The sequence below is a fragment of the Rattus rattus genome, chromosome 16 (genome assembly GCF_011064425.1).
Source record: "Rattus rattus isolate New Zealand chromosome 16, Rrattus_CSIRO_v1, whole genome shotgun sequence".
In the NCBI taxonomy this organism is placed as follows: domain Eukaryota; kingdom Metazoa; phylum Chordata; class Mammalia; order Rodentia; family Muridae; genus Rattus; species Rattus rattus.
Window position 1 is genome coordinate 42,601,801 of NC_046169.1, and position 16,987 is coordinate 42,618,787.

Here is a 16,987-nt window from a genome sequence, read left to right on the forward strand (position 1 = left end):
CAGATGGAAACATAAACCTATACATACATATGCATGTGTGTGCATGCAAACAGTGCCACGGAAAAGGACGATGTTTGTCAGCAGTTCTGCCTTGGAGCAAAATTCTTAATCAGGTTATAAATTGCTCTATCAGCATGCACGAAGTCACTTCATGTTGAACTCCAAGTAATAAAGTATAATTCATGTGTTCAGATCTTTTAATTTCCTTCTTCTTGGGGGAAATGAGCAAATGACTAAGGCCTACTCTGGAGCTACAGTGCACTCCTGGTTTTGTTTGTTTTAAAAAATCTGTATCATATTGTTAAGTGGAGAAAAAGCCTGTGCTCATGACAAACTTGGGAAAGGAGTCTCCGTTGCACCACTCAGGTGGGAAATGCTCTGAGCTCTGTGGCCTTGGCTTAACAGCTAAGCCACACCAAGGACTCATTAAACACATGAGGACAAGGGGCATGGACTGAAAACCCAAGACAAATGAATCCTAACTACTAATGTACAATGGGGAGACATGGATGGACACAGACACATGCACACATGCTCATACAAGAAGGGGAGGCTCAAGAACTTGACCTTCTTGACATACTCATGTCCTTTAATCTTCCTAACAACTTCTGTGGTGGGTACTAATGCTTGAGTTTTAGAGGTATGGGAACTGAGGCTCAAAGCATACATCTCCACATCCTAATGTATGCACCTTCCCAGTACGTGATGAGTCTCCTTTGTACCTCTATCACTAGAGATGCCCTGACCATTCTGTGAATTGTCTAAACACAGAGTTAAACTGTTAATAACACATGACACACAAGAGGTAGAAGCATGACCTCCAGGTAAGGATCTGCCTCAGGGTCAAACCTCACTCACTCCATTGAGGAGCATTGTACCCAGGCCTGTGAACCTGCAGGCACCACAGTTTCTTTTACAAGTCTTATCTGGGTTTCTCTGGCCACATTTCTCATTTATAAACCAAAGCACCTGTACATGCCACTCAGCAAGGTTAACTGTGTCCTTGTATTACTGCCTGGGACCACAGGGAACCTCCTCTCAGCTGAACAGAGCCAGTAAATACCACAGGAAGTACCTCCATACAAGAAAGGGAGGTGTCAAAGCAGAGCTGGAGTGTAGCAGTAACAGAACACTTGTCCAAGGTTCTGGGTTTCCTGAGCACTGAAGACACACAGCCAGGCAAACCAATGGACCCTGAGCTTTTCTCTTACCCTGGAGCCATTCTGGATGTGGACTGGTAGTCACAGCCTTCTGCTGAAGTAGCAGCTGGAGGATGAAAGGTCTCACAGAGGCCACAGGCTCTCCAGCCTCCATGGCACCTCGAGTGTGGCACACCTCAGCAGTCGTCCTGTCACGCCCACACACACTTCTGCTACTTACACATATTTCTTTTTTTTAAACTTCATGACTGGTTGTTTTGAGAAACATTTCCATCTTGAGTTCCCATGAAAACAGAACTTTCCATCTGAGAAGGGGTATCCCCCGTAGGACCAGGGTCCCTGCTCCTCATGCTATGCCTTATCCTGCTCTGCACTGCTTTTCAGAAGTAGAGAAACCCCAACTACCACCCCTCCTTGGCCTGCTTATCACGTCCAGAAGTGCCTATTCCCACATGTGCTCAGCTACTGCCAAGGGGTTATCTTCATGTTCCTTCACACCAGTAAGTGGAGTTAGCTGTTTTACTTCACTACCTGGGATATTCACAAGTCATGAAGGTCAGTTAGCAGCTGCTTGTCTTTTAAGAGTGCCTGCAGCTACCACCACGTGACCAGCTCGAGCAAGTGATCCATCCACAGTAGATGGAAGGAGCTCTCTGCAGGGCACTATGAAGCCACTGTAGCATCTGCTCTGCAGGCACAGTAGTCCACCATGGCTCAAGCCTGTCCTCAGCATCTGTGAGGCTGAGGTGGGGGAGCTACCCACCCTTGAGTGTCCAAGGGCTGCCTGGCCTACATGGTGACCACAGGTAGCAGTGGCTCCCGCATGAAATCATGTCACCAAGCAAACTTAAGCTACTCCAGAATTTTAAATCATCAGAGATCAAGGACCGAGCATAAACACAGATCACCACAACAAAGCAGGAAGAAGCCATGCTAGTTGCACGCTCTTATTTCTTAAGAACCAGAAAAACGGAGCCAAAATCAAACATCAAGTAATTCCATGGCCAGTCAGGAGCCTTTCAGGAGTCCCGAGAATTCCTACCCTCTGCACTTAAGCAGAACAAGTGTGCAAAACCCATACTTCAAAAACACCGGCAACTGGGAGAAAAACCCAGAACTTTCTGAGACCTTCCGCCTCCTCATCCCCTGTAAAAGCATTGTTTGCCAGAGTCAACACCAGAGGAAGCAGGGCCACGTTGGCAGGGACGGTGCCTTGGAAAGTCACTATCCTGAATGAAGGGGCTGACCCTGGAGTTAGGTGGAGACACTTTGCAAATCCCTTGGCCTGGACTCAGATGATGCTCGTGGAATCTACTCGTCACTGTGAGTGACATCTGTCACTTCCTGAGTATTATGTCTCTAGTCAAGGTTACTAGACTGGAAGAGTTTTAAACTATACCCTGGAAAACAATTGTGAAAATAAGACAAGTTGTGCTTCTTTTCCTCCTAAGACAGGGTCTGACTATGTAGCTCTGGCTGGCCTTGAACATATCTATGTACATCTGGCCTTGACTCTCTGGGTCCTGAAATTAAAGGTGTGAACTACTATACCCTGCAGTGAGTCATCTCCCACGAAACAAAGTCAGATCCCTTCCCCCTTTCAGCTGATGCGCGACACTTTACGATACAGACAGAACAGCACTGCGCCACCTCAGTGTCCTCTGGAGGAGCAGCTGGGACCGCACTGCTCCAAGGTTGTCAGCAGCCTGTTAGAGCTTGGCTGCCAAGAAAATCCTGTGGGTGAACAGTCTGCTCCGGTCAGGCTTGGGTTTTTATACACCTCCTGTCTATCAAACTAATCAGAATAACCTGCCACCAAGCCCATAAGCTTTGTTAAGGGACTCTACTCAGTGTGGTACACTGCACTTCTGTAGTGGTTCCAATGACTTTGTTGGTGCTGCTTTTCCTACCTCATGAGTGGAGAGGAGGTGGTGGGAGGTGAGGGGAGAGGAGGGAGTGCAAAGGAGGTGGGAGGGAGGGGGGGGAGGGAGTGGAAAAGGAGGCAGAGGAAGGGGGGGGGGGGGAGTGGAAAGGAGGGGAGAGGAGGTGAGGGGGGGGGGAGGTGAGTGGAAAGGAGGGGGGGGGTGAGGGAGGGAGGTGGGGGGGGGAGGTGAGTGCAAAGGAGGGAGGGGAGGGAGGGGGGGGGGAGGGGAGGGGAGGGAGGGGAGGGGGGTGGAGGGGAGGGGGGGGGGAGGGGGAGTGGAGAGGGGGGTGGGGGGAGGGTGGTGGAAAGGAGGGGAGTGGAGGAGGGGAGGGGGGGGAGGTGAGGGAAAGGAGGGGGGTGGGGGGAGGGAGGGGGGAGGGAGGGGTGGAGAGGGGGGGGGGGAGGTGAGGGGGAGGAGGTGAGTGGAAAGGAGGGGGGGAGAGGTGGTGGGGGGGGTGAGGGAAAGGAGGGGAGTGGAGAGGAGGTGGGGGGAGGTGGGGTGGAGGGAGGGGAGGGAGAGGAGGGGGGGGTGAGGAGGAGGGGAGGGAGGGGGTGGGAGGAGGTGAGGGGGGGAGGTGGGGGGAGGGGGGAGGGGGGGAGTGAGTGGAAGGGAGGGGGAGTGGAGAGGGAGGGGGGAGGAGGGGGAGGTGGAGAGGGGAGGGGGAGGGGTGGAAAGGAGGGGAGTGAGTGGAGAGGAGGGGGCTGGGGGATTTGGAAAGGAGCTGAGGGGGGGGAGGTGGTGGAAAGGAGGGAGTGGAGAGGACCTGAGTGGAGAGGAGGGGAGTGGTGGAGGAGTGGAGAGAAGGTGCTGGGGAAAAAAGAAGGAAAAAAAAAAAAAAAAAAAAAAAAACACTTGCCACAAAAACCACTCTGGTGTCCTGTTTTCCAGATGTGTTAAGTATCAATAAATGCCAAAGAAACACCTGGGTGGAAGAGAACTTGTTTACAGCTGATACAGACTAGACCCTACTATAAACCTTCATTTAATACAGATTCTGTACCGTCTGGAGCCAGGTGAAGACATCACAGTCCCCAAAGACCATACCACTTGTCTCTCTTCGATTCCTCAGCATGGCATGGCACACTGAGGGTGACAGCCTGGCTCTGTTCTGTTTGTTAATGCAGCAAACACTCACAGGCCAACTGCAAATGGCCCTGAGTCTTTATCACAGACAAAATCCTCTGTGCAATTAAACACCACCATCTCTCTAAGACCTGGAACTTAGCACTGTTATATTTGCAAGACTCTGCTTATCAGCACAGTCAGCAGCCCATACCTTCCAGTTAGGTCCCAGGGGGCCTCTCTTGGTCTTGACTGACTGGAATAATGCAGGGTCCTCATCAGCTTTGTAGTCCTGCAAAACAAAACAGTCAGAGACAACGGAGAAACCAGAAGCCATCTCTCTCTCTCTCTCTCTCTCTCTCTCTCTCTCTCTCTCTCTCTCTCTCTCTCTCTCTTTCTCTGTGTGTGTGTGTGTGTGCGTGTCCACACACAGCATCAGTAGTTTGCATCCTGTTTCTTGCTGCAGGGCCCACAGGCGTTTTCAACAGTTTCAGGGCTCTGACAGCCATGTAGACATCTCACTGTCAACAAGACCTGCATTGGTGATTCTAGGCTGCTCTTGCCACTGTGAGCTCCTGCACTTTCCCCCTAACCCCTCGTTACACCCTACCTGATAGACTGTAGAAAACGAGTTAAGTCATTTTACTTCTCTGTAGTTCTCTCTCCTGCTCTTCTCATGTCCCTCCTTCCCCGTTCTCCCCCACGGAAGCAGTTATAACAAATAACAGACTCTGCACTAACTGTCATGACCCAGGCCAGGACCAAGGCCCGAGGGTCAGTCTAAAGCCTGGATAAGGTCCTTCTCCAGGCTGACTTCCGGGACCCAAGGTGCTTCACAGCATTTGTGAAGGGAACAACCACTGCAGAAAATGGCCAGACAGGCCGAGAGGAAACCTTGGGGGAAGCCATGTTCCAGATAAGAGCAGTTCAAGCAAAGCATACATGGAGCACACTCCAAAGTCCAGCACAAATGTTCCTAAGCCAAGAAGATACACTGGGAAGCGGCAGTTTAACCTGGAGGTTGGTAACGCACATGGTATGCTAATTCCGTGAGGGTTCTACATAAATCGCATGAGAGAAAGAGAGTGTGGACCAAGAAAAAAACTAAACGTGAAAGAAGCAGGCTTGTTAAACATGTGATCCTGGATTGGAAGCCTGCCTCAGCACTGTCTAAGAAGCTAGAGAAATTGTAAACTTGTAAACCTGGCCAGCTACACCAGGTTCCAATGATTTGGCGATTTGAAGCAGTTGATGTGGTACAGCCAGAGCATGAGGCCAGTTAGCTTTCCTCAGAAAGGACACACAAGGAGGAGCTGCCCTCAAGGGGCAAGACAACCAGAGTCATTTCACTTGTCTGGGCACAACAGCACTGACTTCAGTTGCTATCAGCGAGGATAAAGTCAAACTTCAACTTAGACCTGCACCATAGAAACTAGTGTGCTTGCTCAGACTCAGAAAAAGAGGAACTGAACAGGTTGTCCCAAGATTTGTCACAAGCAGAAGTAAGCCAGCCTAACACAAACGAGCCTATAAGCCTCTTCTAGCACAGAGGTTCAAAATTAAAGCAGAGACAGGCCTACCCACCCCATGTCCCCGCATGCTCACACACACACACACACACACACACACACACACACACACACACACACGCACGCACACACGCAAAGCATAGTTACATTAAACAATCACTTCCAGCATTTCACTATGGAACAGCTACCACACAGAGATGAGGGCCAGAGGACAGGGCTGGTCCCTAAGGTCAGTCAAGCTAAAAGAGGCAGACAAGACAAAACAAACGAAACCCCAAGAAGAATGTATGGACTATCAGAAGAGAGAATGTTCCTCCAGAATGAAAACAGAACAGCGTCAGTCAAGAACACATTACTTACAAGAGACAAGAGCACCACAACGTAGAGGAAAGGCATACCATGTTTAGGACATTGTAACAGTTAAATTCTAATCATCCATCTACTGCCCAGAAGACTAGCCATGATCTGCCCACTTACTCTCTTTGAGCAAGAAGCCCCACCTCCTTTCTCTTATGGACTGGGTGTGGCATGGCTGTGGTCATAGCAGCCATGTTTCCCCTCAGCTGTAGGGACTGCATAGAAAATACCCACATTCGGAGCAGACACAGAAGGCTAAGGCATGTCACAGCAGGGAGATAAACCTTGATACTGGAGGCATTAAAATGTGAAGGGAAAGAGAGAAATGGGATTTTAGAACTGAGGATGGAAAACTGGAGGTGCTGTGAACTTTAAACCACACCCACGGAAAAACTCTATGTGAATCCACAACGAAGTATACACGATTACCTCTAGTGTTGAATAAATAAAACCAATGGCATTAATAAAGGCAGTTCGGACACTAGACCAGACAACTTGTAAAGAAGGGAGAACTCAGCTTAAGCTCTGGTCTGTGCCAGTCATCTCCAGGTTGGCTGCTGGAGACCAGTGACGTGTAGCTAAAGGAGGTCAGAATAGACAGACACCTCTTCTCTGCGACCCCCGGCAGGCAACCACCTCACACACCTGCAGAGCCCATTTGCAGTAGATTCAGAAACTAAAGGACTGAAAACCCTGTGAAAACATCACTACAGACCTGACTGACACACTTGTCCACAAGGCACATCTGAGTCTTCGTCATCAATTCGAGCCACCGTGAAGAGCCAGCATGGCTTCCTATACCTAGACTTCTAAAAGGATTTGTTCATTTTATGTATGGGCGTTTTACCTGTGCACATCACACGTGTGCACTGCCCTTGGAGGCTAGAACGTGACATCAGATCCCCTGAAACTGGAGTTACAGAAGGTTGTGAGCCACTGCATAGACGATGGGAATTGAACCCTGGTCCTCTGGAAGAGCTCTTAACCTCTGATCAACATCTCTCCAGCCCCCCATTGAACTCTTTGATCTCTGCCTTGGCTCACATGTCTATACCATACAGGGCAACCAAAGGTGTCAGCAATCTGGGAAGTGAACATTTAAAAAGCCGAGCTGTCAGCCTCAGCACCAGGAATGTCCAAGTGGGTCTTTCTGAGACAGATACGTAGAATGAAACCTTCCCCTCTTTCAGCCAACATTAAAGGCATTATACTGAAAGTATAACACAGCCCAATTATTGACAATAGCACTGTAGCCCTGACAGGTGAGAATAATGCACCTTGTCAAAACCCAGACATTTTGCATTTGCTAGTTTGAATCTGTAAATGTTTAATCAGTTGAATTAAGTAGCACAATATGAAAAGGTGGGAAGTGGATGTAGTTTTCACAACCTCACATTTTGTATTAGTTTTCAAACAGTATCTTCTTGCTGCAGTTTTACTGTTTGGTATCTGATTTGGGCTCTGGATTTGAAAACTGGTCGATTTATATCCATATCAAAATGAACAAATATATTCCTTCATGTACAGCAGTCTCGGCACACAGAATGCAACCTCAGCTACCAATTACAGCTGCAAATGAGCAGCAGTGTGGAGTGAGACAGCCCGCTGCTTTGTTAGTACCCTGTCTCCTGTGGGGTCCCAGGGGAAGGGAGCTCTGATGGAGAGAAGCCCTGGCTCCTGGTTTACTGTGCTTGCCACAGCTGCAGCCCTCTCGTCTCATTAGCTCTCGTACAATACCGTGGGTGAAGACAGCTGCAGTCTACGTGCGTCTTCAGCTCCTGGGCATTCTGAAGGCTGAATCTGCTATGCACTTTCTGTAATCCTTGGGAAGAGAGAGAGCAAATTCACCAGGCCAAGGAAATGCACTTTAAAAAGAAAACGGGCTTTAAAGTCATGTTTAAATGGAGAAAAATCTTATTACTGAGGTGCATTGTGCTTAACATACTTTTGTGATCTAATTTTCATTACCTATACAGTGCCAGAGCCTGGTCAGGATAAGGGCCTGGTAAAAGCATCATTATCCAGCCAGGCGCACCTTTGGAGACACTACTTGTTCCTCCAACAACAGTCCCAACGACACAAAAGCACAGCGGCATCAGCAGAAGACTAGTGCTGGACTAGTGCGAACCAATGCTGTGTCACTGACACTCTCATTTAAGTAAAAAACGAAGGTGAATGGAAGCTAAGACTCCTCAGAGAACAAACTAAAGTATGATATGGTAAACCACTGGATTAGTGCCTCCATCCTGGAGTCCCAGAATGCAGTCATTAAATCCATATAAGACGCTGTTTGGCCCTGGCTCAGGAAAACTGTGCTGCCTCGTGGGTACACATCTGTTACTTACTGCCACCTTCAACAGAGAGACCCTCCACAGAAACCAGATTAATTCTGAAGACAAAGAATATTAGTTTTATGAATCTTTTAGCATAGTGGCTGTTCCCAAAAAATGCAAGCATAAAATCTGTGCTGAGCCAACCTAAATATGTCCTTGAGCCCAGATTGAACTCATGATTATGAATGGGGAAGGGAGTGGGTGGTGAGCTTGACAGCTTGTGGAAAATCAAGATGAGCCCCAGATACCAGCAACTGCTTAAAGCAAGCCTGGGTTAGCTATGGCAGGTGAGGGTAAGCCTGGGTTAGCTATGGCAGGTGAGGGTACACAGGAAGGAGCAGCTGCTCAAAAAAAAACCCCAGCCTTGGCAACTCGGATGACACCTGCTCACAAAGACCAGACCAGCCCAGCCCAGCCAGTGTAACCGGGTGGCCAGGGCAGTTTCAAAGTGAACGTTAGGGTCCTGTAGCCTGCTATCAAACGTTCTACCTTAGCATACGATGATTAATGAGGTGTCTATTCAAACAGCCCAGAGATAACCGCTAAGTTTAAAATGCATGGGCACTACTGTTCCACTTAGCAAAGCCTGGAGAGAGAAAGGCTGAATAATGGAAAGTGAGGACAGCCCAAGCACTCAAGGCTATCAGCACTGCTCCACCCTTAGAAGAGAGAAAACAACTGTCTCTGACCCCAGTGCTGACTGCATGCCTGGAGCTGACAACTCGGGTCAGCCTGCCTAAGTGTTGCGTTCAATGTTACTAGAGCAGGGAAACAGCTCTGCTATGTGGCATAAAATAGCAGAGAAAGAGATAACATTTACTAACTTGTTTAAGAAACTGATTTCAACAGTTATTTTCCAATCAGCAGCTTTCTTTTCTGTTTTTAATTACATATCCCCAGTGACTCCTCACCCTTGCAGGTTCCCACAGAGTACCATTAATACAGTATAAGTAAATCTCATTAATTCAGGTCCTACTACCTTGGAATTTATAATCACTGGCATAGGGGCTGGGCTGAAGTTTATCTTTGCATGATCTATGAAAAAAAGATTTGCTACACAAATTAATAGAGTAACAAGATCTCAGGAGGGTTGTTTAAACAGTTCAGAAGTGTTTTAGAGCAATTCAGAAGCCTTCATTTGCATATAATTATTATGCTAATTACAAATCATTCTTATCTATTCATTAAAGCAGAGTCCCAAAAGACCACTAATTGTCAATAACTTGTTGGCCTAGTTTCTGTTACTGAATGTATCTCAGAGGACCAAAACTGCATTAAAAATATTGTATGATCTAGCCCCTCATGGATCCTTCTGCTTTCCACCAATGAATCCGGAAAAGCTGCATTTACAAACACACACCTGTGATGAGATCAAAGGTGTGATCCTAGTGTTGGCTGGGAAATGTGGACAGAGCAGTCCATAGTCTTTTTAATGCCACAGAGACCCCCACACCATCCTGGAGTGGAGCGATGATCCCAGATGGACTGGGTGTTTACAACAGCCTAGCTACCTATGGTCATTCAGGTTGTGCCATGGGCACTGCCAGGTTAGAGAACAACCTAACCAGAGGCTTCTTCCTGCTTTCCTGCACTCTCCTTCCTTGCTGGAAGTCAATGGATGCTGTGTTTGCCGGCAGACCTCCCCCGAAAAACTAGCAATGTTAGAATTTCAGCTAGGAAAAGTTAACTATCCAATGCGTGATGTGACACACTGCACATCTGACACCAGAGCAGGGGGAACAAGTGGTGCCCCGAAAGGAAACAGGTGAGGTTCAGTGTGAAGGCTCAGAGAGCCTGAAGCAACTGCCTGTGCTCCCCTTTCCAGTCAAGGAGCTGGGTTTACTGGTGTGGGCATGTTGTGTGTACAGAATTACCACATACTGAATATTACCTTTCCCTTAGGTTTATACACTTATATAATTCTTAAGAATGAAGAGCCATGTATTAACTGTAGTACTCGGGAGGCAGAGACGGGCGACTCTGAGCTGGATGCTAGCCTGATCTTCAGAGACACTGTTTTAAAACAAAAATCAAAAAACAAAGGAACAGAAAAACAAAGAACCACACCCTACAAAAAAAACCTGAAGGCACTGGGGGGCCAAAGAGCTCAGCAGACCAAGGTGTTTGCTGTGTAAGCTGTGACTCAAGTTCAATCCCAGCACCCGCGTAAAGGCAGAAAAAGAGAATCCACTCCACAAAGAGGTCCTCTGACCTGTACCCTAGAGCAACATGTGCACACACACAGACGCACGCTAAGGCATTTGCAGGCATTTAAGACTGCAGGTGTCAATGAAATAGGTTAACCCATGAACATGTCCATGGCACAGGACGCTCCCTGAGTTCACCCATGTTAAAATCACACCACCTTTAGATGTGTCTGGCCCTGCCATAACAGTTCCTCAGCTTGTGTTCCCTTCAGCTGACAGTGCATCACAGAACATGCTACAGCAAATGCCGTCAACTAAGAGGGGAATGCCCACTGCCTGGTCAGGTGTGCCCCACCTACCCTGCAGCTCCTCAGTCCAAGTTCCTGTGCGGTCCTTCCTGGATGACAGGAAAATGACAAATACTATACAGCCATTTCCTTTCAGTAAAAGCAGACTCTGGAACAAAGCATCGTTCTTGCTGGACTGAACCAACAGCACAGCACCCCAGCAGTGCTATCTGCCCTAACCGTGGGGGAGGGGAAGAATGCTCTTTGCCTGACTACATCACTCATGCCCCAGAGCAGCGATTAGGCTGCCGTCTGCAAAACTCTAAGACCTCACTCCTGCTTAAGATAGAACAGTCTCTAAGTAGTCACATTGCCACCAAGCTGGCCACACCTTCAATCCCAGGACTGGGAGTCAGGGGACAGCCTGGCCTTCAAAGCAAGTTCTAGGTTAACCAGGGCTCCAGAGTAAGACTTCTCAAAAAAAAATTTTTTTTTTCTTTTTACATCTCTGAAAAAGGATTTTAACAGGAACCTGCTCAAAAACATTTTCTGGCTCTTAAGACTCCTCCCCTCACCCACCCTCTCCATTACTTTTCTCCTAAAATCAGAAGAAGCTTAAGTTGGTAGTGGTGTCCAGTCAGAAAGTACTTTTCGTGAAGAGGATTTTAGACTGATTTTCAACAGAACCAAACACATGGAACAAGCAGTACGTTATTTTCCCACAAGAGGGCGCTGCTACTCACCATGCCAAACACACTAGGCCTCTCTAAATCCATGGAAGTACTTGACCATGTAAGGCAGCAGACTAAAGTGGGAAAATATTTTCACATTTATTTTTAGTGGTAGCCATGCTTACATTTATTTATATCCTCTCTGAAGCTGGTGGTGGTGGGGAGAATCCTTTACAACTCGCTACACAAAAGAGAACCATAGTCAAAGGCTTGCTTTGTGGGAGGCAAAGGCTGCTGAGATGAGGATGCAAGGCAGGCAAACGCTTCCCCAGCACAGCCAGGCCAGACCTGCCATCTCTGCAGCACAGCCAGGCTGGGGAGACAGCACAGCCGCAGAGGTGCCGAGACACCAAGCCTGCTGACCTGACATCAACATGGCTGAAAGAAAACCAGCTCCTGCCGGCTGTGCATGCACATGCACATGCGCCCAGCCAAATTAGAGCTGCGTACACAAACAGCTTATCCTGGTCATCGGTGCCACCCTCCACAGTCAATCTGGAACTTTGGGTGAACTAAACCAGAAGAAAATGTCAGCTCAAAAGCTAACAAATAATAATGACCCCACATGGTTTAAACTAATTTTTTTATTAATCCAGCCAGATTCTATTCTATATAATTCTTAAGAAGGGGAAGACGAAGACCCCCCAATGTAGATTGTTTAGGAAACATATTCTTCTATCTCTAGACAGCACAGTAAAGCATATGTTATCAAGACTATCAAATACAATGTATAGACATGGTCTAACTGAACTCAAAATCAATGCCCAAGCCTTTCCAAAAACACCACAGTGGAGACCAACCAGCATGGCACAGAGTAGGGCCAAAATGAACACCCCTTGAAGCCATATCCTTACAAATTGAGCTATTCACCAGCTTGGTTAAAAAAAGTTTAAGAGCAAAATACCTTTTGTAGAAGTATGTAATATAAGCTCTACTGTTTTAATTTAAAACCGGCCAATTCCATTGTAGTCATGTATTTGTTTAGCAGACCCAGCCTACAGCAATCACTAGAGAAGCTGCCGTGGAGGGAAGGCTGCATTGCTGTCCAGACAAACATCAGCCATCAACACCAGAGCTCACTCACTGGCTAAGAACTTGTACTCTTCAGATGGGTACAATTATCCTTTTATCTTGAGATATATTTCCTAGACCAACAGATAGCAGACATTAAGCTCTAAGAAACACTTATCAAACAAGGAGATAAAAGCCTGCACAGGCAAAAGACATTGAGCTTCAAACTGGGACAAATGGCTGAGGTGCCTCTTTAATAATCAAAGCAGACCTGGCCTCCAGGTTCCCCCAGCATCCCTCAGGCCCTACCTTCTCTCCCACAGGGCCCAGCCCAACCTATTCATGTACACTATGAACTCTCCCAGATGTTTCTGCTTCTAGCCATGGGATCCCACATATCTATAATGAAGTTTCTCCTCTGCCTAACTTAGAAGCAGCTATGGCCTTTCCTTTTTATTTCCTTTTTTCATTAAATACCAAATATGCTGGGTTTTAATATTTAATTGCTTTTTAATTGAGGAAGTAACAAAGGCCTTGTTTTTCTGAGAACCAGGGAAAATGAACTATCAGGTGCTTTTTTGCCTTAAGTAAATTAATAGTGCTCTCTCAATCAACATACCAAATGGGTACCCACTCCTGGGTCTCGATTCTTTTTTTTCTTTTTTCCGGATTTGGGGACCGAACCCGGGGCCTTGCGCTTGCTAGGCAAGTGCTCTACCGCTGAGCTAAATCCCCAACCCCCTGGGTCTCGATTCTGCTCCCTGTCCTAGAACCTCCACTGGCTAACACTGGGAAATGTCAGCCCAGAAAAACCCTTAACAGAGCACATAAAGGTGAAGTGAATTCTGAGCCTTGACCTCTACCTGAGATGCCTCCTCCTCTCCAGCCTTGCCAGGATGTGAGAACACAGGCTCCCACAGTGAACAGGAGTCACTGACTGGGAAAGCTGGGTTGTCTGTGCTTCATGGGATCCTCCAAAAGAAGGGGATAGAGAGGTGTCCTCCTAATAAGGAGGTGGTACTACTAAGGAGAACCCCTACTCTGTTGCCAGACCCTATGTGGGAGAGCTGCTTATAAGAAGTCTTTCTACTGGGAAAAGATGGTGGTCTAGAGTCTGCAATCACCAACCCTAGGATCCTGGTCCAGGCAGCGCTCACAGGGCACAGTAGCACTCCAAGCCCACAATACAAGCCTGCGCAGACAGAGAATGTGCAAATGGGGGAGACAGGAACAAGGAAGGAGATCTGGATGAATATGACATGGAAACAACACACTGACTTCCAGGGGTAAACGCATTGGGGTGAAGAGCTCAAACAATCGAAGACGCCAAGTGAAGCCCAGCTTCTGGAACCTTCAAGCAGCCTGGCTTCCAGAGCAAGCACAACGACAGCTGTTCAAAGCTCGGCAGAGGACCACTGTGGGAAGGCCCTGTGTGCACTCTTTCCTGTGACCCAGATCACCATCTTCAGTGATCTATCATCACGCTCCTATAACTGTGTCCTTTTTGGTTTCAAAATGTCTCATTTGAAAAAAAACTTTGGCACAAATAAAATTACCAGTAATGCTGAAACATGAGGAGAAAACGGTATTCTCTTTGAACCTGCTCTATTTTATGATGTGGAAAAATACTGTGCATCACCATAGCGAGCTCTATTTCTATATTTAAAAAACCATTCCTGTGGGTGTGTGGTGCATCTGTGTACGTGTATGTGGAAGTGTAGACACCTGTACAGCACAGCACACGTGGGAGCCGGAGAACAACTCGCTGGCTCTCCTTGCACCACGTGCAGCCCGGGGAATGAACTCAGGTCACTGTTTGCAGCAAGCTCCCTTCTCTGCAGAGCCACCTCAGTGCCATACAACTGTCTTTTTCAATTTGATCTTTCCAGTGATCTAATACTTCAGAATCACTGATACAGGCTTATTACTAACTCTAACTCCTCTTAAGATACACTAATATCTTTAGATATAAAGCTAAAAATACCTTTAGATATAAATAAAACTTTAGATTTCAAAATTTTGAATTACCATTTTATCATTTCTACTATAGAAAAAAGAAACCCATCCAGGAAGTTATAGAGTCACACAGTATGTATTAACCTATGAGAAAGGCAGACAAGCTCTTTCTTGTTTCACATAAATACCTTTAAATGTGGTTCCAATTTCTCTTTTTTTAAAACTGCTCATTTCTTTCAAATTACTTCCAAAACTGAAGGTCTCTGATGTTAGTGGTGTGCACACTTCAAGCTCATGAGCCTTCCTCTCCTGGGAAGTGACTTTTGTATACAAATCATGGAAAGCTCCTTAGTCAGAGCTGGGCATGATTAAAAGGGCCACATTCAAACGCTCTACCTTAGCGAGCAAAGCAGAAGCAGATGTCCAGGGCTGCGTTTGTGTATGTTCTGGAAATGAGCTGAAGCTACACATGGGCATCTCATCAGGGCAGTCAAAGACGCCCAAACACTCAGTGCGGTTAGTATCAACAACTTCAGAAGGGGAAACCTTTAAACTCACAGTTGGATGTCGTATGCTGCAGTACTGACTCTTTACAATCTAAAGAGACAGTTTTTAACTTGAGCAGATCACAGGCAGCAGCCTAGAGTCTGCACAGCACAGGCATCAGGCACTGCCCCCGTGCGGGATGGGGAAAGGGTTGCAGCAGCACTCTGTCCGTTACTGCCTGCACAAGAAAACCCAGGCTCCGGGTAGCCTTTCCTCCTTTCTTCTTTTGATCTTGTTTTTCTGAGATGGGGTTTCCCCATGCTGACCATGCCGGTATTAAACTCCCAGGCACAAGGGACCCTGGTCCCTCAGCCTCTTCATTTCTGCCTTCGAAAACATCACCATCAGCAACAAAAACAGCAAAAGAAAACAACATCGTCCAGCAAAGCATCCCTAGAAAGTTCCCTCCCTCAGGCATCAGGAAGGTGCCTCTTGCTAGGCTGGCAAGACACAGATGAGCACCCTGCCGCCCCAACTGACTGAGAAAATGGAGGAGAGGCTGGGACACAGGGACCGGGGAAGAGGGTTTCTGACGGCACATTGTGTTCTGTGACTGCTCAACTCCAGCAGGAAGGACCCTACCTCCTTGAGAGGTAGAAGCCCTCGCTGCACTCCACTTCAACGCCTTCCCCTTAAATAGGAAGCCAGGCTTGCAAGGTGAATACAATCTAAAGAGGCAGCGAACCTGAGTGGAGATATTTATACAGAAATATCAGACCCCCCACTAATGGTTTCTTTAAGCAATAATGTACCTAAACCAAGTCTTTACAAACATTTTCCAAAAGGCATCAACAAAATAACCGACATGTTTACATGTACATGGTTCCTATGGCAACTGTGCTGTGAACCTAAGCTGCACTGACAGATTTTTACAACAAATCTTTGTTTCTAGAGTTATTCTGACAATGTCACTTCAATTATACAAACATGTCAAAGCATTCAGCCAAGTATGCAATACACCACGGGTCAAATAAGTCTCTTCAATACATGGTGAAATACAGTTCCTAAGAATGAGCAAACACAGCAAGTCAACAAGAGTGAAACACATCAGGGCATCTAGCAGTCCAGCAGAGGCTGAGCGAGCCCTAAAGCAGGCACAAGTCACTCTGAACTGAACCGCTTACAACAAACCCACCTGCAGTGACAGAGAGCCTCCACGAGGTGGAGTGAAAAGACTCAAACTTACATTTCAAATTCTTGGTTTTCACTCTCAACTATTTCACACCTGCCCTGTTTCTGACAGGTCCTGGCTACCTACTTTCTCAAAGTTACTAATGCAGTTATTTTGTTTCTTATAAAAAGTGAACAGCAGGATGGAAGTGAACCTAACCATGTGAAGTGTGTTGCTCACTATACGCTCACTCCAAGCTGAGGACACAGGTCTTATACCTGCTTGCAGTACAACCAGGAAACCGAGTTCAGTTCTAACACTCATGCAGCAAGCTGAGTGTGGTCTCACACATCCTGCAATCCCAACACTGAGGGTGGAAAGAGGTTCCAGGACCTCCGAGGCTTGCACAGACAAAATAAACCAACCATGCTCTGGGTTCAGGGAGAGAGTAAGGTTGGAGTTAAGATGCTTGATGCCCTCTGGTTTCTGTGTGTGCTCAGGAACTGTGCATGAAGGATTGAAAAGTTTCTGAGAAAGAGAGGGAAAGTCAGCAAAAAAAGAGCAAGCTTGCTAGCTCAGCGTAAAGACCTACACAGTTCAACATAAATATATTACAGCCAGTTAAGTAAGATGGGGTCGGGGAGACACACAACTTCAACTGAGGGTCCCACTGCCTACAGAAGGCTCGTGAATTCCTTTTTTCCAAGTTGCCATCAATGTTTATTTGAGTCAACTTGACTGTTCAGAGCAAGACTTCACACAGGTAACCAGATATGACAGGGTCTACGGCTATCAATAAAAATCTGTGAGACTATGACCCAGACCATGAAAG

The 16,987-nt window shown here is 47.1% G+C and overlaps 1 protein-coding gene across 3 annotated transcripts in view; it reads right to left on the reverse strand.

Annotated features, from left to right (window-relative positions):
* The window catches only part of Pitpnb (phosphatidylinositol transfer protein beta), a 51,928-nt gene that overhangs the window by 13,096 nt on the left and 21,845 nt on the right, over nt 1-16,987 (reverse strand). For all 3 annotated transcript variants that reach the window (XM_032886378.1, XM_032886379.1, XM_032886380.1), the window contains exon 8: nt 4,362-4,439. In XM_032886378.1, the coding sequence (XP_032742269.1) occupies nt 4,362-4,439 (78 nt within the window). The remainder of the gene's footprint in view (nt 1-4,361; nt 4,440-16,987) is intronic.